General features: G+C 40.6%; 1 protein-coding gene across 1 annotated transcript in view; it reads left to right on the top strand.

Annotated features, from left to right (window-relative positions):
* Positions 1 to 26,001, top strand: part of UST (uronyl 2-sulfotransferase) — a 159,509-nt gene that overhangs the window by 97,631 nt on the left and 35,877 nt on the right. The window contains exon 5 of the mRNA XM_061378795.1: positions 2,502 to 2,655. Within this exon, the coding sequence (XP_061234779.1) occupies positions 2,502 to 2,655 (154 nt within the window). The remainder of the gene's footprint in view (positions 1 to 2,501; positions 2,656 to 26,001) is intronic.

Here is a 26,001-nt window from a genome sequence, read left to right as displayed (position 1 = left end):
TGAGCTGCCTTCCTGGAGCAGACAAGCTTGCATGTGCCTGTTCTCAGAGTTGTTGGTGGTGAATTTGCAGTTCACATGTTCAGGGACATGACCTTACCAGCAAAGGCTGACACTTTAGTGGGCTGGTTATGCAATATGACCCCTCCTTTCACTTCAGAAAAGACAATATGTGTTGAGTATTTCTATCTAGACAACTAATAGCTGTCTGCTTCTGATTTTTGTCTCTCCAGACAGGCATTTAAGCTTAGTGTTCTCTACAAACCCTGGGGCAGGATATCTCTTTGCCTCTCTGGATATTGTAATCTTTATGTATCTTAAGACAACTTGCTGCTGTCATCGCTTCTTGCTGTCTTCATTGCTTCCCCTTTTCTTTGTACTTCACTCTCTTCTGTCTTTAGATTATTGCTGATCTTCATCAAGCAATAGGAAGATAATGTGTTTGGTAATTTAGGTGGAACCTCTTCTTGCCAGCAGTTTCAATTGAAAAATACAGTTTTCATGGCTACCAGCCATGGCATTCACCAATAGCTTTCAGCTTGAATAAATATTGTCAAAGCTTCATGGCCTCGTTTCCTATGGTATTTACAGGAATGCCTTTCTTTAATGTAGGTTTTATTTCTGTATAATGATGAAAACCAGCAAAAATAAACTCAAAGAGTTCAGGGTCCTGAATTTAGGATACTTCCCTCGCACACCCATGTCCAAACTGTGCTATGTACTAATCAGGAAGAAAGGAGCATCTGCCTTTTTAATTGGATTGGTTTAAAGTTTTATGCTGTCTATGCAATTTCAAATTATGGCAATGATCCTGCAACACTGAGGTCAATGAAATTATTGATATGCATCATTATTCATGAGACTAGCCTCTGCAGACTCTACTTAGTGGTCTGGGGAATCATGCAGACTAAAACTCGACTTGAAACTGTAGGATTTTTTTTCTTTTGTCTTTTACTAGAACTCATATTTTTAACAATTTTACTGGCTATTTAATACTTATGAGGAGACCTGATCTTTTGTTATACATATTCAATTATTCATCTGCCTCAAAAGATGTAGAGAAGCCAAGAGGGTTTTGGTGTGGTTTTTTTTTTTTTAATATAAAGAGTGTCTTCAGTCTTCTCTCTTCTCATCTAATATTTTACATTTTGAAGGAAAATATATAAATTGTGACTCATAAAATCATCAGAACAGCATTTAAATCATTAAACGTGGCTATGTCCTTAAGCTCCCGAACTTAAACCACAAGCTAGTGCTTAAGAATTATCCTCCTGATTGGGGAAACAGAAGGGAGAAATATAATTCATTTTCTTAGGCAAATTCCAAGAATTTATCCTATGAAATTCTTAATCCAAAAAGGTTTTATTTTGTTCTTTATCTCTCCCAACAGCTGTAGTTCATAATTGTCCATAGCATAAATGTCCATTGTCGGTTTTGACCACAGAAGAGAGTAAGCAACTTTCATTTTTTTCCCCATTCTTCTGATGCTGTGTATTGATACAAAATATGCAGTTAAAGTATTTTTAGTACTGTGAAAATACAGTATAATCACAAGCCTCCTCAAGCTCCTTTTCACTCTGTTCGTCTCTTTTTATCCTACCTGTTAAACAGAAAATGTTTGTCGTAAATTACCAAAATGAGGTGTACAAGAGGGTATAGTCAGACTGATGAGATTGCTCTGGTTTATCTTTTCATATCTGAATTGCAGGTACCTGTGCTGCAGTTTGCTTTTGTGCGGAGCCTGGTCACACCTGGTTTTATCTTTTTCTTTTCCTTGGGCTTGCTTGTACTTGAAATAGATGCATAATTTCTTTTTTGAAGCACATTTTTATATTGACTTCCAAAAAAACACCTTTATGTAGAACAGTACAAGGATAAGGTGATGCATAACCACAAAATAACCTCAAATCCAGCTGGTGGTGCATGCTGGGAGTAAGGGGAGGAAGGTCTGCACAAGTTCCAGCAAATATAAAGGTGGAAATATCATACATATCTGTCAGTTCATCCAAAGGAAGACTTCTCAGATAATCTTGAATGTTGCAAAATCCTTTGCACTTGCTGTACAGGTGAAGGTGATCCAAGGCTGCCTTAGGGCAGTTTGTGTTAGGCATTGCGTGCTCTGACATAACTTCCTAGATGAGAAATGCGTTGACCAAAAGTACCCATTCCTGGACTGAGCTGCAGAAGGTTCTTCATCTGAAAACATCAAGGAGAAAACTCAAGAGGCTGATCTGTTGACACAGTGCAAAAAATGGTCTTAAATGAAAATTTCTGTACTACACACATAGCTTAATGTGACACCATATTTACTGTTCATCTGAAAGAGTTCTTGCATGCTTTCACAAAGTTTTGGTAACTACTGGTAAGCCTCTCAGTTTCTGTTCTAATCTTGTGACAGCTCTGAGCTTGTGTAGGGAGTAATCAGAAGACATTCAGATAAGAGGTGGATACGTGTGCCAGTGTGAAATCTTCTGGTGAGATTGACCTGTTTTTCTTCCCGCCAGGTTTGGAGGAGACCAACCAGTGTACATCAATATCATTAGAGATCCTGTCAATCGATTTTTATCCAATTATTTTTTTCGACGTTTTGGAGACTGGAGAGGAGAACAGAATCACATGATCCGTACCCCCAGCATGAGGCAGGAGGAAAGATATCTGGTATGTTTAAATAAAAGGCTTTTATTGACAATTTCCCATCATCACGTAATGCTGATATTAAGATGCTTGAAAACATGGGAGATTGAAGCATCTTGCATTTTTTTTCCTCTGTCTTTTTCTTGCCTGGTCCTTCATTTTTGTTCAGCTTTAGTGGGAATTCAGTGATTTGGTTTGATCTTGTATAAGCTGACCAGAAGTCGCAGGTTGCCACTATTCAATGGTCCTTTCACCGAGTTGAATTTACACTCGTTATATAGTGGTTAGGCATAGTAATTCTGCCTATTTATCACTGTGAATATTCAGACAGATTTTTAGGTTTCAACTATGCCTGTAACACTGCGGCTTCAGAGGAGATTTGGGAAATAGAGCAATTTAGAGAGTCCAAGCCTCTAATGCTCTTGCTAGTAAGTTGAGCATCATGTTTTTATACTAGGGCTCTGATCCCAGTTCTTGGTTTGGTTTTGTTGCCTTTTTTTGTATTAAGAAGGAGGCAGTAATGCTGGATGAGCTGTTCTTAAGTTTTAATTTTGTGTAACTGCTGAACTGTCATAACACCTATCCAGCCATTGTCACAGACCAAGGTCCTGTGGCAGTAGGTACTCTATAAATGCTGAATGAGAAACACAGAAGCTAGAGAGGTAGTCAGTGTGTTTAATAGTAGTCTTTTTGCATGCACCAAAACCTTACTAAGACAACAAAATGTTGGAATTAATTCTTACCCTCTTTATAACGAAGATCCAGTTTGATTGGACTCAGCCTTCAGCCACACTTGAACCTGCAGAAGGTTCAGTGACGCAGCAGTGACAGGACAGCTTGATGGTCTGCTATGAGATGTTGCAGGCCAGACATCAAAACCAGAGAGAGCTGTGTGTTTTAGATAAGAGAGGAAGTTTTGACGACGTTTTGGAGGGGCAGTAGAGTGCAAGATGTGGTGTGGATGAGCTGTAGAGAGCACAGCTCTGAATGACTGCCATGCAACACATTTTCGTTCTAGCTGGGGTCAGATGGATCCAAGGAAGGCTGGGGTTTGTTTTTTTTTTTATATGACAGGGCTATGCTGATATATTTTTTACTTTACTACTGTTGTCTGTCATGCAAAGCCCCATGAACAGGTAAGCTTATAGGTTATGTATAACTGAAAGGGGGTGGGGGTTGGATGTGTGTGTATAGCTATAGCCTTAAACTTCAGTGATATCTGCTATACAAACTCCTTTCAGTAATGTTGTAAAGGGGGTTTTATTTGCTATATGTCTAGAGATACTGAAGAAGTCCCTGTGTAATCTGAGCAGGTTTTCACATGCTCATGTGCAGTTGGAAGGCAGCCCCAAAGCTTTGCATGCTTCATACATGGACTTTTCTTCTGTCATCAGCGAGTGGGACAGAGGGCTGCAGAAGTGAATGTGTGGTGGGTTTTTACTGCATTATTATTTTGCTAGTGCGGTCATATTTTCTATGTTGAAAACATTGAAAGGGAGTTGTACAGTACGTACTTCACTCTAAGTGCCTCTACTTCTCATTCGAAGTGGAGCATTCAGTGATTGACACTTCTCATGACTGAGTGACTCTGTAAAAGCTTGATTAATACAGTACTGCCTGTGCAGTTTAAGATGTGGCATGTAAAGCCACTGAAATTCTACTTCAAGCAGAACTGAAATGCATAGATCTAATTCCTGTCGTTTGTGTTGGTTTAAAAGTTAATAGAAAGAAATCACCTTGCATTTTTGTTGTGATGTTCTTTAAGAAATTGCTTATATGCCCATGCATGTATGTGCACATACAGTGAAAGGGAAATAAAAAGTGGTCGCCTGAGGTCAGTAGTCATTTTCTTTAAAAGACAGTTTGTCGGTCTGAGGCACCATCAGCATCCTTTATCAAAACTACTTTATAAATCTATCCAAGAGTGCAGTACAGGCTGAGATCTGCCCGGCTGGGGAGCAGCTCGGTGCAAAGGGAACTGAATATCCTGGTGGACAATAAGCTCAGTAAGAGTAAACGATGTAAAGCTGAAGCAAAGAAATCCAGCAAGATGCTGGGTCTCATTAACAAGGGCATCACCAACAGAGATAAAGATGTCATTATCCCACTGTGCTCAGTGCTTGTCAGGCCATACCTGGAATACTGTGTTCAGTTTTTGTCCCCGCTATACAAAAAAGATGTGGACAGGCTGGAGAGGGTCCAGAGAAGTGTCACGAAGATCGAAGGACTGGGAAGCCTTCCTTACACCAGGAAGAAAGGCTGAGAGAAATGGGTTTGTTTAGCCTAGAGAAAAGAAGGCTCAGGGGAGACCTTATCACCATGTTCCAGTATTTAAAGGGTGGATACAAAAGGATGGAGACTGTCTTTTTCAGGGAGTCACATGGGAAAGGCAAGGGGTAATGGGCACAAATTATTCCTGGGGAGATTCTGATTGGACACCAGAAGAAAATTGTTCACCATGAGAACAATCAGCCATTGGAATAATCTCCCCAGGGAAGTGGTGGATTCCTCAATGTTGAACACTTTTAAGATTCAGCTGGACTGGGTGCTGGGACATTTAGTCTAGGTCATGCTTTGCCAAGAAAGTTTGGATCAGATGATCCTTGAGGTCCTTCCAACCTGGTATTCTATGATTCTATTTTTGCTTTTTTGTTTTAAACTTCTCTGTTGGTAATTCAGCATTAGAATCTTGGAAACATTTGTGGAATCTGTCCTCCATTCCTCCTTGGCAGACTTCGGCTGTCACTTGCACTGTTTGAAGAGGGCATTTGCTTCTGTCACAGTAATGTATAGACCAACTGCCAGAGAAATTAATTCTAACAAAAGCCACTTACTCTGAATGTTAAGCATTTTTAAAAGCTGTGCTATCCAACCACGTAATATATTGCATGACTGCATTTTATTCTTCCCCTCAGTGGTGTAAGGAAATCTGCTGGCATATATCTTAAAATTCAGGTAATATATTTTGTGGAATGGTAGCTTCAGAAGCTGCTAGATCAGTTGCCTGCTCTAGCTGTGAAGAAGGTAAGCAGCTGATTTACCTCTGAGCATGAGCCGATATGGCCCTTTAGCATAGGACCGATGACTGGCCTGATTTCTGGCCTCATACCTTTTGCAATTCTTCCCTAATATTTTTTCTTTTCTTTTTTTTTTTTTAATTGCAAAATGGACCATACGGCATTTATTTTCACAGGGGAGTATTTGAAGGGTAAACTTAGATTTAGCATATTAAATAGTTTCTATATTGATCAAAGTTATTAAACCCGAGTCATTTGGGGTGAGGTATGCCTGACAGTGAGCAGATATGTGAAAGCAGGGGGAGGATTGGAGAAGTTTTTACTTTTCTTCTTCCATCATGCCTCAGATCAATGGCTAGGGAAATATAAAACTGCTGATGGCTCCACAAACTTGATCGCATCGCTGAAGAGTCTGAGAAGCCTCGTGTTGACAGCGGTTATAGATTTACAAGATGGATTGGTTTTGTGTCTGATGAGCTCCTGCTTGGCCATCAGGTTGTGATATCCTTAACGGAGGCATTCTCTTCCCTCAGTTCTGATCCTTAAGGAAAAAAGGGGGCTGGAGAAAAAACAGAACAACAAACTTGGAAGTCTTGTAGCACCTTGGGTGCTGTTTTCTTAACTTTGAATATTTGGACTGCTGACATTGCAAAGGTCAGAAACAGAGACAGAAATTTCCATCGGTCACTGATCATTTGAAATTTTCTCTAAATAGAGCTTCAGGCTTTGATTCTATTCCAGAGAAAACAACCATTCATTTAGGAGTCAGATAAACTGATTTAAATGTTTCGGTAAATGTCTGTGTTTACCAAAATTTAATTGAAAGCCAGGATAGAAAACAAGCCCTTTATTCATGAGTCAGATACAGCAGAGGCAGCTGCTGCAATGTGAGACTTTCCACCAGGATCAGGCAGCTCCCTGCCCTGATCCAGTGCTTTCTCTGCTGGAGTGAGTCACTGTCAGTCACCTAAAAAGATCACTTCCGAGCTCCCCAAAATGAATAGTGGCAACATGTTAGCATGGCATATGGCAGAGAGGTGATGGTCTAAAACAGTGTCAAGAGTCGCCCTACCTTATGGTCTTGTAGGGTAAATTCACAAAAGTTAATTTAAAGCTATCGTAGTAAATATGTTTCAGGTTGGAGTGGAGTAAATATGCTTCAAGAAAGCAAGTTACCCCTTATCAGCACAGCTGTGGGTGCTGCTGGTACCAAGCAAAGGAAAAATATGCATCAGATGGTTGAGTTTAAGGCTTGAAAGTGCAGAAGGTGGGAAGCACTCCTGATAGAGGGATTACCATAAATATTTGAAAGGTTTGTATATAAAATTGTCCTTTCCAGAAGGCTTGTTAGCAATTACCTAGTATTTACTACAACTGCAGTGTGAGAAGTCAAATATAAAAAGTATGTATGGGTTTTTCAGCTTTCCTTAATACTTGCTGAAACTTTGATCTAAGACAGCTAAGGCTGAGTGAACATGTGGAACAGCACGGGATGTGTATTCTTGCTTGAATTGCAGGAAATTGGTTATATGTGATTCTGCTCTCTGTTAGGCTCACAAATGGCATGGCTTCTAACTCACTCAAGTACAAGATCAAAAGATCTTTGAGGTAATCTGTCAGAAGAGTGAGGTTTTTTGTAAAAAATACTGTTCATTAAATTAAGAACTTGTCACCTTCCTATAGGCCACTTCAGATTTTCTTTATGATTAGTGGTTAAGTTTGCACTGCATCTATGTCAGGCTCAGCATAGTCTTTCAACTTCATCTCTGAAAATAAATATGCTTTTCTCAGCTAAAAATAAAAAACATTCTAACAATATCCAGCTTCAGTTATGCTAAAGATTACTCATGCAAGTAATCCCATAAAGGAGCATCTGTCTTTTTGTCTCTTAAGTTAAATGTTAACATGTATGTTAGTAGTGTGTTAGGATTACTGCAAAGAAGGGCAAAGGACACCAGGGAAATTTCAAGTCAGATTTCTTATAGTAGGAACCACTCCGGCAAAGATTGTCTTTTCTTTTGTCTTTTCTTCCTAAGTATTTAAACCAATGTTTAGGTTACTTCATAAAGTTCAAACAAAATTGTAGAAAAAGCTGGATAGTTAAACTGTTAAACTCATATAGAACGTGGTTTTGTGCTCCTGAATTTTGAGAATTTCCTTATATGACTTTTTTTTCATTAACGTAAGAACATTCACTAAATACATCGAACCAGTTTTATTATTTATATCCCCAAAATTCTATCTATGATGAAAAATATGCTTTTATCAATTGCATTGGTTTTCTGACAGCAGCTAGCTGTCTTGGTTCCTGTCTTTATCTTTAAATAGAAATACTTAACCATGGCTAATTGTATTGTGAATTGTCACCAGCAGTAACGCATGGAGCTTTCTCCTTCATGACTTACATTTCTTGCACCTCTTCAGTCTGCCAGGGATGTGGCTTCCAGAAGAGACCATGGTACGGAGCTCATGCCTCCATCTCCTGACTGTCACTGTCCTGAGTATTTTTCTGTATAAAAAGGGCAGTGGGAGAGTTGCCTGCCTGCAGGTTTGGTGCAAGGGGGAGCAGAAGGTTCATTCTAGATGGGATTTTTCTCCTGCGGACCTCACAAGGGGCTACGTATGTCTGTTGATTGAACCTTGGAACTTTTAAGGAGATTCTGGTGAACTTGGTTAACATTGTTTATGTTGGAAATCTGAGGTGTGCAGAGGTTAAAATGATTTGCCTGTGCCAGTGCAGTGCATACCAGACATTAGGGAGTTTAATATATAAATAAAAAAGTACATTTTTTCTGTTACTGGGTTCTGAGCTGTAGTTAGAGACTAAGCATTTTATACACCCTGGTTTCCCTGACTTACCCCCATGCATACTTATTTTGCTCCCTGTGTTACATATCAGTGCTGAGAAGCTTTGAATTGGCCATTTGGTGTCCCACACCGTGTCCTGAGCTTTGCAGCTGTAGATGCGGCTTGAGGATCGCACAGTAGCATCAATCTCTGCGCATGGGACTGAGCTGCCGGGAGGACACTGCTGAAGCACAGCCACCTGTCAGCTGACCCAGTTAGAACAGTTTGCTGCTTCTTCCCTCTAATGAGTGCTTTTAATAGTCCCAGCTGTTCCCTTTTGCTGCATTAACTCTTCACAGCAACATTTCTGGGCCTTTTTTGGAACCCTTCATCTGCTGTGTGTGTTCGAAAGCACCATCTTTCCCTTAGATGCTCCCATTTTGTATTAATAATTTATTGAAGCTCAGAGTTAATGACAATTCAGACCTTAGCTGGAGGAGGGACTGATTAAACAACTTATAGTATGTAGTGTTAAAGGAAATGTTTTCATGGTTGACATTAGCTTTTCAGTGTCTTTAATTTGCAAACCAATATTTTTGAATGTCCCCCTCTGGAGTCTGCGTTCCAAACATTGAAGCATTATGCAATTATTTGAGAGCAAGAAAATGTGCCTTCCTAATCTGTTTTCATTTACTAGCCTGAGTCAATTGCACATAGTAAATAAAGCAGTATACCATGGGTTAAGATTGCAGCACTAAAATCTTTCATGTAATTCATAATACATATTGATAGCAAAGATAAAAAGATCTGGATTTTATTTACACCATGCTTTTATTGTAATGATACTATTTGTCGTGATATCATTACACCATTCTGTATTGCATTCCTATTTGTGGAGGAAGGGGACAGGAAAATGACAATATTTTGCTTCAGAATGTAAAAGCATGAGGTATTTTTTCATGTAATATTGTACTGGTCTGAAAATTTCTGGCTGTTGCAAATGCTAGGAAACCATATTAGAAACCAGAAGCCAAGTATCAGAAGAGTTCCACACGCTAAGTACCTACAGTCATAGAATCATAGAATAGTTAGGGTTGGAAAGGACCTTAAGATCATCAAGTTCCAACCCCCCTGCCATAGACACGGACACCTTGCACTAAACCATATCACCCAAGGCCTCATCCAGCCTGGCCTTGAACACTGCCAGGGATGGAGCATTCACAACTTCCCTGGGCAACCTATTCCAGTGCCTCACCACCCTAACAGGAAACAATTTCCTCCTTATATCCAATCTAAACTTCCCCTGTTTAAGTTTTAACCCATTACCCCTTGTCCTACCACTACAGTCCCTAATGAAGAGTCCCTCCCCAGCATCCCTATAGGCCCCTTCAGATACTGGAAGGCTGCTCTGAGGTCTCCACACAGCCTTCTCTTCTCCAGGCTGAACAGCCCCAACTTTCTCAGCCAATCTTCATACAGGAGGTGCTCCAGTCCCTGATCATCCTCGTGGCCCTTCTCTGAACTTGTTCCAACAGTTCCATGTCTTCTTTATGTTGAGGACACCAGAACTGCACACAGTACTCCAGGTGAGGTCTCATGAGAGCAGAGTAGAGGGGCAGCATCACCTCCTTTAACCTGCTGGTCACACTCCTTTTGATGCAGCCCAGGATACGGTTGGCTTTCTGGGCTGCAAGCGCACACTGCAGCCGGCTCATGTTCATTTTCTCATCGACCAACACCCCCAAGTCCTTCTCCGCAGGGCTGCTCTGAATCTCTTCTCTGCCCAATCTTTGGCTGTGCCTGGGATTGCTCCGACCCAGGTGTAGGACTTTACACTTGGCATGGTTAAACTTCATGAGGTTGCCATCAGCCCACTTCACAAGCGTGTCAAGGTCCTATGTACAGATCATCACCTGTTTAATACACCACAGTGTTAATGTCAAAAAGAGGGTATGTCCATGTTATGTTTTCAGGAGATATACTTTTGGAGATGGAAATAAGAACAGAAAAAAAGCGTTCTTGTGCAGTCCAGAGATAAGAGCCAGCCTTGCCTTCAGCGAAGGCTGGAAGGTGGTTTAGTAGGGAGGATCATCTTTATTTCACACATTAAATGACGTGTTCTCAGCAGACTCTTACCTGTCAGGACTGAGGTCTTGTGTGTGCGGTGAATGGTTCTGCTATAGCATCAGCTTAGTTCTCAGTAGCAGTCAAAAAAAAAAAAAAAAGGCAAATCAGAAACAACAGAGAAAAAAAAAAAAGCAAAACAGAATCTTGTTGTGTATAAATCCATAGGGTGGCTGCATGTCACTTCCTTCATTTGACATTTGTGACCTCCCATTCCCAAAATGGGTTTTCAGGAACTGGAAAATACTCAGAAATGGGTAGGAGCAACAGTGAAAGGATGAAGTAATTCCCATATGAGGAATGATGAAGATAGGACTTTTCAGATGAGGAAAAAGTTAACAGGGGAAAAGATATGAGAAGGTACGTCTGCAGAAGGCATGGAAAAGTTGCATCAAGGATGATTGTTTGTGGGCTGTTTCAGTGCAAGACCTAGATTTCAGTGCAAGATCCCAACTGGGATGAGCAGTTGCCAGACCCAGGAAAAAGCAGAACGATGTGATGGTTTGGATAATGTGTAATTAAGCTGTGGAAGTCATTGCTGACATTATTGTGGATAACAGTTTATATGTATTCAAAAAGGAATCATTGTAAGAAATGTTTATTTACAGAGAGGGTGGTCAAACACTGGAACAGGCTTCCTAGAGAGGTGGTCTATGCCCCAGGTCTGTCAGTGTTTAAGAGGCATTTGGACAGTGCACTTAATAATATGGGTTAGCTTTTGGTCAGCCCTGAAGCAGTCCGGCAGTTGGACTAGATAATCACTGTAGGTCCCTTCCAACTGAAATATCCTATTATACTCCATTGTACTTGAAGAGTAAATATGTAGCCGTTACAGGCCACTAGTTACCAAGACAAGATCTCTTTATCAGAAAATCTCTGGTAAGTATATAGATCAGGTAAGTGTACAGAATAGGGTCCTGTGCATACAGTAGGTGTTCCTCATAGCCCATACCGACTTTCTGAAATTAGGGACTACTCTGGGTAACTCAAAAGCAAACTTTGTAATTACATGCTTGCAAATGAATTCTGCTACTAGGTAATTTATGTAAGATAGTTACCATTATAGACATATTCAGTTGCATTTATTGTATTTTGACTTTAAAGTAATCAAGTCTTCTTTGTGTTTATGCTGTAATGGCTAAGATTTTGTTGTCTTACAGATCTGCCTATCAAATGAATTTTTATAATTTCCAAACTGATGCTGAAGCTCTCAATTGTTAACACTGTCATGACTATTACCAAATCTGTCTTTGAAAGCTAAGAGATGAATACATTTAAAGTGTGAAATGTATCTACAAATTTACACTATGCACTGCTAATAGTAAAGGTACCAAAACAAAAAATGTGGAAAAAAAAAAATAGTGGGTTTAAACATTTTCTTCAGTGCTTTCTGGAAAGAAGAAGTCTCCTGGTACATCCTGGTACATTTTCTATGTACAGTAATTTCAGTATGGATGAGTTTCAGGTTTCTTGATAATTTCTGTCAGTCTCCATAAAATACAGCCTCCTGTTGTATTTTGTTAATGTTAAAGGAGCAAGAAGACACATCTAAAGAGACAACACTTAAATGGTTCCCAGTAAGTGATGGCTTAACAAATACTACCTGGCAAGTAACCATTGCAGGTAATAGAAACAAAAGAATCTGCGTGAATCTTCAGTGCATAGTCCAACATTTTGTGTGTTGTGAAGCTGGAGAGTTGTCTTTAGTAGTCATCATGGAAAAATAATTATTGATATTTTGTTTGTTTAAAGTTGGAATAGAATGAGTTTAGAACAGCAGTGTTTTATCATTCAGAAGAAAAAGAATGCCCCCAGTTTCCATTTCTGTTAGTATAATTTCTAAAATTAATCTTTTTAGTGTTACATTTTATATGCGGCCTAAATAACAGAGAAGGGACATTGACCAGCAAATACTCTGTTTTAAAAATAAATATGTTTTTATATTTAGAAGTCTGACTTCTTGAAATGTTTAGTGTTGTTTAATTAAAAAATGCCTTGGAAGTCTTGCCTAAAGAAATTGATGTAGCCTTCCCTAGAAAACCCTACTAAATTCCCTCCTAAGTACACTGCTTGCTAGAAGTAGACTTGTTTCCTGGTTGCTTTATGCTCTAACCACTTTAAATGAAAACTATTTTATTGGCAGTGTAATGGGGAAGGAAACTGCAGAACCTTTTAGTCCTCTTGGTAGAGGAAGGGCAGAAAGAGGCAGCCCTCCTGTTACTGCCTGTATATTGAACATGTTCAGGCTGTGGCATGATAATGTAATTTCAAGCAGTCAGATACTCACTTTGCTTTGTAGGTGTCAGAACCTGAAGGAGCTGACAACCCATGAGAATAAACCTGAATTTATTAGCCTGTTTTGTTCCTTTTCTGTCATCATCCTTTTTGTGGTTTATACGTAAGTTTTCTGGCTCTCAGCACTGCCACCAAAGTGAAATAAACTGAAATCCTGATCTCTGAAACTTACTGGCCGAAGCAAGGCTGATGCTTTGAGGTGGTAGGTGGCAGGGAGAATTCAGGGTGGTAGGATTAGGAGAACCACCTGCCTGAGGCACGTGCATGACGTGGTGAGGGATAGCCAAGTTTCATAAAAGTATCCAAAGCTGTCCTGGGATTTAGGTGTTTATTGTCAGCAGAATATTTTCCTATCATGTAATTCTTCGGTGGCAGTATGGACTCTTCTGTTGGCTGCAGAATGACTGGGTCACGCCTCTGAAATCTTTATTTTTAATGCTCTGAAATAGTTTATGTTGAAACCACGTGGAAGCAGGATGGCATGTTGCAGAAAAAGGGACCCTCAGTGGCCAGGCGTACTCAAGACTTAGTTCATTCTAGATCTTACAGACTCTGGGTCCTGTTGGAGCACAGGCTGCTCCTTTGTGGTGAGCACTCAGGCTCATGTCCTAGGTGTTTGAGGCATTTGACTGTTGTTTCCTTATAGTCAGTCAGTCAAGTAAGGCAAGGTATTGCTGCCAGGAACTCATATTTTTGTTGTTACTATAATTCAACCTTATGTAAAGAAAGAAATGAACTGTTTCAAATTCATTCTTTTTTATGTTTTCTTTTCCTTAAGATGACTATTTACAGTTAAATAACCTTACTCAAACATACATGTGCCTCTCACCAGCTGGCTTATGAGGTTCCATGGTCATGAACTATCACAGAGGCGTGGAGGGGGCCTGTCTTGAAAAAGTAATGGAAAGGTAATTTCATCTTTCAGAATAAGCAATAGGCCTTCTGTGTCAGCTGAGAAAATGCCTTCCCCATGTAGGGAATTCCCAATGTAGGGAAATTCTCCTTTGAAGTAAATGCAGGATTCATTTTCTTGTTGACTGGTATTTTCAAGCTCCTCTATCCATTGTTAACTATATTTGCTTTACATAAAATCAGAAATACAACACCCAAAAAAAAACCAACAAAAGCTGGTTATTTGTTGTTCTGAACTCTTGAAAATGGACTGCCATTGTTTTAGCAGAGCTGCCTATTGCTCAGTGAGTTATTGAAACCCAGTCTATTCAGGTTACCTTGAACACAACCTTTTCCTGTTAACTCTGATCCAAGCAAAGCCAGCCACTATTCATAACTGAAGCTTGTCAAGAGTAATTTCCTTTTTCTTGGGGAAAAATCCACTAACCAGTGGCAAATAGGAAACTTTCCATGGTGAATATGGATTGCTAAATGAGACTTTTTTTTTTTCTTTTTAGAAAGTAATTTTCTGTTCTCTTTAAAAGGAAAAATTAAAAGTGCTCATCAGTGTTTGAAGAAAATAAATTTCTTCAGAATGTAATCCAAAGGGATGATGTCATAGAATCATGGAATACTTAAGGTTAGAAAGGACCGTAAGATCATCAAGTTCCAACCCCCTTGCCATGGGCAGGAACACCTCACACTAAACCATGTCACTGAAGGCTCTGTCCAACCTGGCCTTGAACACTGCCAGGGATGGAGCATTGACAACTGCTTTGGCCAACGCATTCCAGTGCCTCACCACCCTCAAAGTAAAGAACTTCTTTGCCTTTGATAAACAGAAAGAAAAAAGGCAGATTTTACACTTTTCCTCTCCTTCTGGCAGAGTTACTAACTTACATGATTTTATTATTGATTGTGTTACCTGCTGTACTTTTTGAAACTGTACTGCCTGACATGAGGGGATTGAGAGATTCTGGGGAAGGAGGCATGGGTTTGTTGTTCATAGTTGTAGACAAGAACTTAAGCAGATGATTTAAGGTTCAAAAATAATTAAAAAAAGAGAGGCAAGTAGGAACATTAATTATGCCTCTAAACCTTGTAATTTTAGTTTTTAAATATCTGGAATTGTGAATACAATAATAGAATCATAGAATAGTTAGGGTTGGAAAGGACCTTAAGATCATATAGTTCCATCCCCCCTTGCCATGGGCAGGGACACCTCACACCAAACCATGCCACCCAAGGCTCTGTCCAACCTGGCCTTGAACACTGCCAGGGATGGAGCATTCACAACTTCCTTGGGCAGCCCGTTCCAGTGCCTCACCACCCTAACAGGAAAGAATTTCTTCCTTATATCCAGTCTAAACTTCCCCTGTTTAAGTTTTAACCCGTTACCCCTTGTTCTGTCACTACAGGCCCTAATGAAGAGTCCCTCCCCGGCATCCCTGTAGGCCCCCTTCAGATACTGGAAAGCTGCTATGAGGTCAATGTTTGACAATGATAGTATTGTCAAACAAAAATGTGGAATCAATATGTCTGTTCCATTTTGTGGCTGCTGTTCGGAATGGCAGTGCTATGAATGATGCAAAGTATTAGTAATTTTCCAGAAAAGCTGTTCAGCAGGGGAAAGATTATAGCTGAGGAAATTAGATAGGGGCAGCAGAGCAGAAACCATCCTCAGTTGCAGCAGCAGTGAAGCCACGTGCAGAAGTAGTGTGGTATTCTTCTCTGCTCTGCAGCTCCTTTTACACTTCAGCCCTGAAACATGGAGAGATTAAAAGTCAGTCAACTGCCACGTAAAAGGCTGATAAGAAATCAGAATTAGAACACAAGCTGCATTTCTAGCTCTTCTGTCAACATTCAGGAGGCTTGTGGTGAAGTGCCACACAAATGTGTAGGTTAAGAAGGCATAGCAAACACTCAGACCTTGCTGCTATGAGAAAGCTAGGGTTGTTTTTTTAAACTCAGTACTGTGCTTTTAGATTTATCATCTAACTTTAAAAAATGGGTAAAACCAAATAGATTTGTAACCCGCACTACATGACAATCATCATGTATTTTCTTCAATGAAGAGGTCAGCAGCAGGGTTGGTTTTTTTTTCTTCTTTTGCTAGGCAGTGTACTTGGTGTGACTGGATTATTTCAGGTACACATCACGAGCTGTTGGATACGATCCCTCTCTCTTCAGCATCACTGAAATGGAAGTGTATCGTTTGAATTCATGACAGCAAATCATGTAAGCTATAACTGAGCAGTATCTTGAAATAAAACTTTTTAAGGGCATCAGCTAGCTAGTGTTCATTTTATTTAGTGGAAATATTGCTCATCATCTGCAGATGAGAGAAGATTAATGACTTAAAAAAATGTTGCTTTCCTGAAATCTGCAATATTTATTTTTTTGAGATATAGAAGCATAGAATCAACTAGGTTGAATACTGTGGCATATCTTCCTTATCCATGTATATAATCTTTTAGTTTAAAGCTTTATTTTGAAGAAAGTAAGCATTTGCCTCCCTAATTCTTGTCACATGAAGTTCTGTAAAAACACATGCAAATGGAATGAACTGTCTTGTTTTGCCTCTGTCTTGATGGGTTATATGAAAGCAATAGTATTTAATACTCGTTGCCAGTAAAATTAATTTTCTTTTGCTTCATGGATTGCTTCCCTCTGGTGACATCTTTGACAGTCAGAACTCTAATACTTGTTTTAGTAGGCATCTTATAAACTTTGTATTGTTAAAACTATCTTTTATGAGCCCCTACTAAAACCGATGTAATGCTAGCTTCAAGATGATGTGGCATTTGTGGAACTTAAATGTGTTTCTGTTCGTGTATGCGTCTTTGAGGTCTGTGCTAAAATCTGCTGAGCATAATTTCTGTGCATGCAGTCAAGCTGTACAGGAATGAGAACATTTGATATAGAAAAGAAAATGTGAGAAAAATGTAAACTGTAAAAATGTCTTGTTATTAACATAGGCTTTCCTGTGTTGTAGCAACGAAGCAGTAGTTTAAAACATTTAGATCCTGTGCAAATGACATTGTGTCATATGTAGAAGTATGGACTACTACATTAAGGCCTTTTTGAGAGATGAGCACCATCCACCTCTGCTAGGGAAAACTGGGGACAGGCTTAAGTGTAGCTTCTCCTCCAGTGTCCTCTCAGCTTCTGATGTTCTTCAGCTTACCAATTTCCTGAGCCAGATATCGCTTCTGTATCTGTATTTGATAGCCCTCAATAGACCTTTTTCTAGGAATATACCTTTTTATTATTTTAATTATTATTATTATTTGGGGATTTATTGTTTATTTTTTTTAAACTCAGTTACACCTTTGTCATCCAGAGTAGCCTGTTACAGGGACCTGTGCATTTACTAGCGCTGACTTTCTTCCAGTGTTTTATTGCCTAAGCAGCATTAGGTCCTTCTGTAACTGCTTCAGGTCAGATTTCTTACCTGCTCTTATTGATCAATGAAAAATTTGTTACTTCACTGTTAACCCTTCTTTGTTATGCACAAGAGATGCCTCAGCACAAACGCTGATACCCTACTACGATGTCCTATTCAATGTCCTGTTTCCCTAAGAAAACTGGCCAGTTTATTCCTGTCCTTAGCTTCCTATCCTTTACCAGACTATCCTCTATTGTTTGGGGGGTTTTGCCTTGAGAATTTAGGAACATAGGACTGCATTTATTATATCATCAGTGACTGAATCAAAGACCTGTTGGAAGTTGGGAGGCCCAGCTTTCTCTGCTGACCTGTTTTTCATTAGTGTTATCTACTGCTAGCTGATTCTGCCAATCTTCAGTTCATTTTATCCGTTTTTTCTAAAGCAGCTTTGGCTATCACTTCAGTTTGAGACTCTTGTTTTCCTGTCTTATGCCCGCTCTAGAAGGCCCTTTGCTGTATGTAAAAGCATCCCAGATCTCCTATGGTATTTTTCATGGCATGACTTCTCATTCTGAGCAATCCGTAATGCTTTTCACTACTCAGTTATGAGCAGGACTTGCTCTCAATCCAGGACACACTGAGTCTTAGTATTACAATGTGCTTGGCTGGACAACAAGGCTTTTGACATTAACACAGTGGTGTATTAAACAGGTGATAATCTGTACATAGGAATGCCATCCAGAGGGACCTTGACACGCTTGTGAGGTGGGCTGATGCCAGCCTCATGAAGTTTAACAGTGTCAGGTGCAAGGTTCTACACCTGGGTCAGAGCAATCCCAGGCACAGCTACAGGTTGGGCAGAGAAGAGATTCAGAGCAGCCCTGCAGAGAAGGACTTGGGGGTGTTGGCTGATGAGAAAATGAACATGAGCCGGCTTCAGTGTGTGCTTGCAGCCCAGAAACCCAACAGTATCCTGGGCTGCATCAAAAGGAGTGTGACCAGCAGGTTGAAGGAGGTGATCCCACCCCTTTATTCTGATCTCATGAGACCTCACCTGGAGTATTGTGTGCAGTTCTGGTGTCCCTAACATAAAGAAGACATGGAACTGTTGGAACAAGTTCAGAGGAGGGCCACGAGGATGATCAGGGGACTGGAGCACCTCCTGTATGAAGATAGGCTGAGAAAGTTGGGGCTGTTCAGCCTGGAGAAGAGAAGGCTGCATGGAGGCCTCATAGCAGCCTTCCAGTATCTGAAGGGGGCTATAGGGATGCTGGGGATGGACTCTTCATTAGGGACTGTAGTGACAGGACAAGCGGTAACGGGTTCAAACTTAAACAGGGGAAGTTTAGATTGGATATAAGGAGGAAATTCTTTCCTGTTAGGGTGGTGAGGCACTGGAATGGGTTGCCCAGGGAGGTTGTGAATGCTCCATCCCTGGCAGTGTTAAAGACCAGGTTGGACAAAGCCTTGGGTGACATGGTTTAGTGTGAGGTGCCCCTGCCCATGGAAAAGGGGTTGGAGCTGGATGATCTTGAGGTCTTTTCCAACCCTAGCTATTCTATGATTCTATGATACGATTTCCTCTGTGTCTTCTCCAATTTGTTCTGGTTTTTTGGTTTTTGTGGTTTTTTTTTGTTTTTTTTTTAATGTGCAGCACAAATGGTTTCTGGGAATCCAGCATTTCAAGTTAAACAGAAGATGCTGAGTTCCAGGAGCCAGAGACATAAAATTACTTCTTCATTTCTGCCATAGCACACTCTTGTTCAGATGAGAATTTCAGTAAATTGACAGCAGGGTCTTTTCTGTTTCATTTGGAGCTGAAAAAGCTTAAGTTAAGAAGTGTTCCGTTTTAGGATTTCTAGGAAATTGAAGAGAGTCCAGAAGATGGTCTTAAAAAGGAAATATTGTGGGGAGATTTAAATCTTCAGTTGTTTTTGCATCAGATACTAGTAAAGGTTTTCTGACAGTAGGTGCAGTAAAGCACTGGTACGAATCAGAGCAGATCTGAACATTTTTATGAGCAGACTGGACAAATAGCAACCCTAGTTTAGGTAAACTTGGTTCTCCCTTATCAAAGGATGGAGTTAAATGCATCTCATTGCCCTGGGTCTTCTGTAGCAGCCTTTATTGTCAGACTGGGAGGAGCCAGGGCTGTGCTGCATCACTGGGTATGGTGAGTCCATCCTGCCAGGAGGACCCTCACCCACCGGCTGCGTTTCTGTTCACTTCCAGCCCACTGACTTCAGCCTCGGAGTCAGCTCAAGGTGAGTCTGTCCTCTGTCAGGGAATAACTTCAATCTTTTCCCCAGAACTACCATTTGTGAGTGTAAATTGATGTTTGTATCTGTCGATTTGCTGCGTTTCTCACAGGCATCTGTAGGCTAGGGTCCAGCAGTGCTGCGTTAGGAAGGGCTGAGAAAGTCTTGAGGTGGGGACTACTTCCTGCTCAGCATTTGCAGAACTGAATATGTGACATCCCTAATTGACTTTATTAAGGGTCATCATCCAAGCAGCCTGATTTTCCACCTGCCTTTATAGAGACATGTTAGCAAACAGAGTTAACAGATGAACTTTCTCCCTGCTGTTAGTTGCTTTGGAGTTCATTCTTGATTGCAGTATAATGGTCAGTGTTTTTGGTCTTTTGGATCTGTGCCCTCTATGACAGGATAGTTATTTATTGCTTATACACTTTTTCAGCTGGCAGGCACTCTCCCATTTTTTTGGCATAATTTCTATTTTTTCATATATATCCCATACTAAGATGATTCTTGGTGAAAACCACAGAAGTTAGAAAAGAAAGATATGAGAAGGTGCAATACTAAGAAGTGATTCCATTCTAATTGATAACACTGGTCTTTGAAAAATTGCCAATATGATTTCTGATATAGAGAGGAGAGAAATATATCCATATGCATATTTTCTCAATGATGTACTTCATTGTAAGTTAGAAAATTGGGATCTGCAAATGTGTTTAATGTTTGTCACATGTAAATAGAAGCATTGTGGGCATACTTCATCACCTCTGCTATGTTACTGCCATCAAAACTTTATATGTGAATGAATAATTTATGCCTGCACTGAATGAAAATGTAGATGGCTAGCAGATCAGCTGTTTTGTTAGCTGCTGCTTCACTTGCTAAGATGCCAGGAAGAAGAGTTGAATACATTATTGACAGAAAAGCCAGGCAAATTAGCCCAGCCAAAGAGTCTGTCAAAGAAAAAAAAAACAGTGAGAATGAAACTTGGCAGCCTATTTGCTTATGTGGTCTGGGGGGGAAATGAAAAACACTTATTTTGCCAGAAAAAATGCAGAAAGTCAATTCAAAGAAAACGCAGAATTATCCTCTACAAAAAATGCATTGGATTTGCACAGCGAGGCTTTGGTAGTGGGGGAACTTTGTTGTACTTTTCTCCCCGTCCTCCAAAAGAAAGGAACATGAAGCTGATGTCCCAGCTTTGCTGCTGAGAGAGAGCTTAACACTTCTGTGTAAAGGACCTACTAGCACAGACCGCAGGGAGAAACAGATATGCACATCCACGCTTGTCTTATGGAGAAAGAGCTGTAATTACTGAAGCTGGAATATCCAGCACTTACAAGTTCAGAGGTGGCTTCTGGGAGAAGCAACCTTCCGTTGCCCATGATGGTAATTGGTGAGGGATCTCTGCTTGGCCTTATCTCAACCCATGAGCTTTTAGTCCAGCTGAGGAAGGGGAGTGATGGAGTGGCTTTGTGGGGGCCGATGTAGAGACAACACAAATTGAATCGAAGCAAGCCGTAGGCTACCCTAGGCTAGCTTTAAAAAGTTAAGTTTCCTCAGTAAAGCACAGCTGAAAGAAGACTTAACTGAACCAGCCTTCATATCTTTTATCTTTTTCTCCAGATTTTCATAATACAATTTTCTCTTGAATAATTGTACTCATACAATACAGGCTTTTTTAATTAAAGAAAAAATGTCATACTATGAATCAAAACAAAATTTCAATCACTTTCAAGTATAAATGTCTAGCTTTGCCAATTCAGTTACTAAGGAAAAATATCAAGCTTTGAGGGAAGGAATAGAAGATGCATATATTCCTTATTATACTGTCTCTGCTGATATTTCGGGTTGATCTCAAGTCATCTATTGTTGCAAAGGGTTCTTTCAGCTTCCTGTCATCTCTTTCACATGCAGCATTAATGTGCTACCCTGGAGCATGTGAAATAGAAATATCTAGTGTGAGTCTCTAAGCTGTGCTTGTAACCGTAGTGAGGAAGTCTTAGCAGAGAGCTGTGGGGAGTTGCAGCACTGCTGCTGCTCAGTGGTGCACTGTCAAGGTGTGCTTTGCACACCCCAAGGAAATGGGGCAGAGAAGAGATGACTGTACATGTTATGTAGATTAAAGCCAGTTTTGTCTGTAAGAAAACAGTCATGCTAGACATAGATAACAGCAGAGTGATCTATTCAAACCTGTAAGTCTGGATGCTGTTTTGGGTACAGAGATAAGGTCAGTTTCAATCTAAACATGTTGCTTGTCAAAAACTCATTCCCTGGAGGTGAAACTGAAAAACCCTATTTCTAGGGTTTCCAAGGCTCTATCACAAGTACCAGAAGTACTTTGAAACTTTACTTTCTCAAGTCAACTAAGAACTTACAGGCAGCTGCCTCCACAAGATGTCTGGTGAGCTTCCCCCTGCCTGGAGGGAAGAACTGTCTGGTCTGGCTTCTCTCTCCATCGGGTCTCTGAGATGGAAACTCAGAAGAGGAAAGTGCAGCAGTCTTGCTCATGAGTGTGCCATGCTAGAGAATGAACAAAAATGTATTCTTTCCTTTAGTTTTATTTAGATTAGACATTGAAGAACTATGGGTTTGGTTGTTGTTTTTTTTTCTATAAAGAAAGGTTTTTCAAAGCAGACAGCTTTTTGTTCCACACTTTCTTAACATATTTTTTCCGTGTATGCGTGGTTGGCTGGCTTCAAACCAACATATTGATGTGACTTGCTGCTCAGGCTGGTTATATCAAAGAGGAAGCTTGCTCTCAGAGGGGGAACAAAATGTCTTGGAGCCTTTTGGCTTTCAGTAGCCTAGCTAGACAGCTGATATGGAGAAGAGCTGAAGTATGAGCACTTGAATGTTGCCTCCATCTGCAGCTGTCAGCTGTTTCCCCAAAACAACTGTGTATGTGGTAACTTTCCATAAGTGTCCTTTCAAGTGTAGGCCAGTGAATAATGAGGAAAACATAGTAGGTTCCAATCATTGTTTCCAGGGACTCCTAGAGGCTTTCTGCAAGATGCCAGGTTGGCCTTTGTAGCCCCTGGCTACTGACAGCATGCTGTCACTGTCTTTCGGGCCTCAGGACTTCAGTTCACTTGCTAGGAATGCCAGTCATCAGCAATTGACTTCATTGTAGCTTGTAGGTAAGCACCCCAGTGTGTCAAAGCACGTGGTTAACTAATGTTTCACTTACAGAGGTGAAGTATCTGAAATACTGGAAAAGAGGAGAAGGGAAGAGAATCTGTTTCCAGATAATAATAAGTGTGAAAAATTATTTTGGAGGGAGAAAGCCCACCATACTGATAAGAGCACTTTGTTTTACAGGACAGCTTCTGTCTTGAGCTAATCTTTAAATAAAATGGCTGGAGGACAGCAGCCTGAATCAAATGAGCTGGCTCAATGGGGTGCTTTTGCTCATCCAGTGTGCTAGGAATCCCGGAAGTTTCCTGCAGGATATTATTTTGATCTCTTCTGCAGGCTGTTGCAGTGTCTTCTTCTCTAGCAGTGCACTGGGCCTTATGGTAGTACAGGTGATGAGAGGGCTCATCTCTTCGTCTTCCAGTTGCTTTTGCTTCTGCTTTTTGTCAAATACATGATTTAGCTGAAGGCAAAGAGAACTTGAAGAAATGATCACGAGGGTTTTCTAGGAGTTAAAGAGATCAAGATTTGTTTGTTGGTTTTTTTTAAAAGTGCATTTCAACTCCTGAAAAATACGTGGAGGAAGGGAACTTGAATACCTGCAAAGGTGTGAAATGCCTGTTCAGCCTTTCAAGACCTGTACAAAAGCATTCAGAAGCATCTCTTTTCAAAAGCAGATGCACCAATCAAGAAAGAGTTGAAAGGAGTGTTATCTGTGACTGAAAGCTAATTTTAAAATGCAAATCTTAACTCAGCTTTCAAATATACAGGTGTTGAAATTAAAATCACATACCTCTTGACTGTTAAGCAGGAAAGTACTGGTTAAAGCCAGCTACAAGAGGTTGTCTTTGGGGAGCACAGTTCTACCTACTTGGTGCTCCAGGCTCTTCTTTGTTCCATGCTCTAGGTCTCAAAATCCTGTCACTGGCCTCCATCTGCTGTAACATCTGTCCTCACAGGGCAGACCTTAATCTGTTGCATGGGCCCACCAGAGGATTAGCCTGGATATCTCTTACATCTATAGTCCTCTTTTGCAGCAGTTTTGATCCTCTTCAGAGTGAAACACAAGGCTCACCTCTGCTCTCCTGTCAGTAACTACATGAGATCTGCCAGGTAGCTAAGAAGAGAGAAGTCCCTGGCATCTGTGTATTTCATGGTCCCACAGACGAAGATGCTGGGAGCATGGGTGGCTCTTGCAAAGGTGTCAGAATTTAGGCATAGGGGTACAAGCAGTGCTGGGGTGAAATGGCCACACGCTCTGACTGTTTCTCAGTTGGTGCAATGGCATTAAATGTGACTGCATCGCTTGGAGGGGGACATGCCCTGTGCAGCGGGAGTGCTGAGGTGGCATCATGGCATTTCCATGACAATCCTCTGCTTTGTTCACACCTCTGGTGGAAGAGCAGAAGGCATCAGAAGGAAAGCAAAGGATTTCTGTTATTTTCTGAGCTGGTGGAATCTGTACAGGAGTGAAGGGACAATCACCACTGGTGCAGGGGGTTGTTTGGGGACAGAAACCCATGTTCTGGTTAGCCAAATCAGCTCTGCCATCTCATGAAGCCTCTCCGCAAAGTGCCAGCTGCTTGCTCTGCAGCGTTCCACTGGTGTCAAATAGACTTGTCCAGGTTGCCATTTCTAGAGGACCATCATCCCACCCCATCTGGCACAAATCACTCCACCTGGCAGCCCTCCTTGGAGGGGCTCAGTACCACAATAACATGGGCTGGGAGCCACTTGGCTTCAGGTGTGTTAGCAGTGCTGGTTTGGGAGGTGATGCCCATGTCACAGCCATCTGCTCCCAGTGCCATTAGCATAGATGCACAAACAAATACCAAATCCCTCCAGAATGTGAAAGAAATAAGGTGGTCTTGCTGTTGTGTGTTACTTGAATACTCAAATGAGATTGAATTGAAACATTAAATATCACCTAATGAAGTAAAACCACCTCTAATTGGGGTCAAAAATCTGCTGCGTTATAGTTTTCATAAAAAAATATGTAAATATTATGCTCCTAAATAAGATTTAGTAAATTATGTTGCATTTATATTTGAAAACCTTCGTGCCAATTTTACCTTGATTTTCCAGTATCTTCCTGCAGTCTTACAAAGTAGACAGTTGTGCTTTTCCATATTTGCACTCTGAACCCTTTTCTAAGATGCCATGTTTCTGTTTTCTTCCCCATCACTCTGTAGCCACGCAGAGCTCCCTTGATGGGGTCAGAGAAAGCGGATTTTATATTTCTTTTTTCAGCGTGGTTGTGTTTAGTTAGTATGATGCAACTGTCCTCAGGATGTAGCGGTCAGTTTGACCTCTTCACAAACACCAAGCAAGTATGTGAGAAAATATTTTACAAGCCATAGGAGGATTCTCGGAGGCTCTCAGCAGAGCAGGAGAATTTTCCTTGGCTGGCAACGGTGAGGACTAGACTGTGCTGCTGACTGTAGCAACGCATGAAGAATAACCTTGTGAGCAGGAGCGGTCACCCTAGACTGGGCTCACTCACTGGTTTTCCACGTTGTTTCATTTTTTTTCCCTTTATGGAAACTTGAAAGGTATTTATTTAGGTCGCTGCTTCCTCTGTAGCCTTCGTGACACACCTCAGCTTCACATCTGCAACCTTCAGACTGAAGTAAGGAGCGTTCAGTGTGGCTGGGCTGTAAGCACAGTCTCCTGGCTTCACAGAAGCTGCAATATCCCACAAGGGCAGGGCATGGAAAGACAACATGTCATATTTTTCATTTTGGTTGTGAGAGGAAGGCTGTTCTTATGGCTTCCCATAGATAATGGATGATTCATGGAAATAAATCTACAAGGGATGCCTTTATTTGAATTAGGATTCCTCATTTTAAATTTTCAGGTGTACTTACAATTGCCGTACATCCATAGTAGAATCTGGAGGTTTTGTAATTCATGGTTGTGATCCTAAGGATCAAGAAATAGGGAGTGCTCTGAAGCCAAATAATTATTTATTATTTAAAAAAAAACTTAGGTGTTAATTCTAGTGGACAAAGAAAACTTATTATTTCCTCCAGTACCCCTAGGATTTTATAGAGGGACAAAAGAAAGCTCTCAAAGCTAAGGTCACCTATTTTTGTAAGTGGCACAGTATTTGCTGTGAGTTAAAGAGATTAACTGAAGGAAATTGTTTATTGTTCTACAAAAAGTACTTCAAAGTTTGCTCTTTTCAGAGAAAAGATGAATGTTTGTTGGCTGGGTGTTACTAATGAATTTTAAGTCTTATGTAGGTGTTTCTGCCTTTCAGTTAATCCATCAATCGAGGACGAGCTGGCTTGAACATTATTTTAGGTACTCTCAGGACAATATTTCAGATTTTTTAAAATTCAAGCAGTTTATGAAATCATTGCAGGTCTCTGCAGGTTCTTGTGGAAACTGAAAATTTAGAATCATAGAATCAACTAGGTGGTAAAAAGGCCTTTAAGATCATCAGGTCCAACCTTTACACCAGGACTGTCAAGTC

This window comes from Neopsephotus bourkii, unplaced genomic scaffold (genome assembly GCF_033783945.1).
Source record: "Neopsephotus bourkii isolate Nb327-2 ecotype Australia unplaced genomic scaffold, CSIRO-AGI_Nbou_v1 NB_1767, whole genome shotgun sequence".
Lineage (NCBI taxonomy): Eukaryota > Metazoa > Chordata > Aves > Psittaciformes > Psittacidae > Neopsephotus > Neopsephotus bourkii.
Note: the sequence above shows the minus strand (reverse complement) of the source record. Positions and strands in the feature narration are given on the sequence as shown.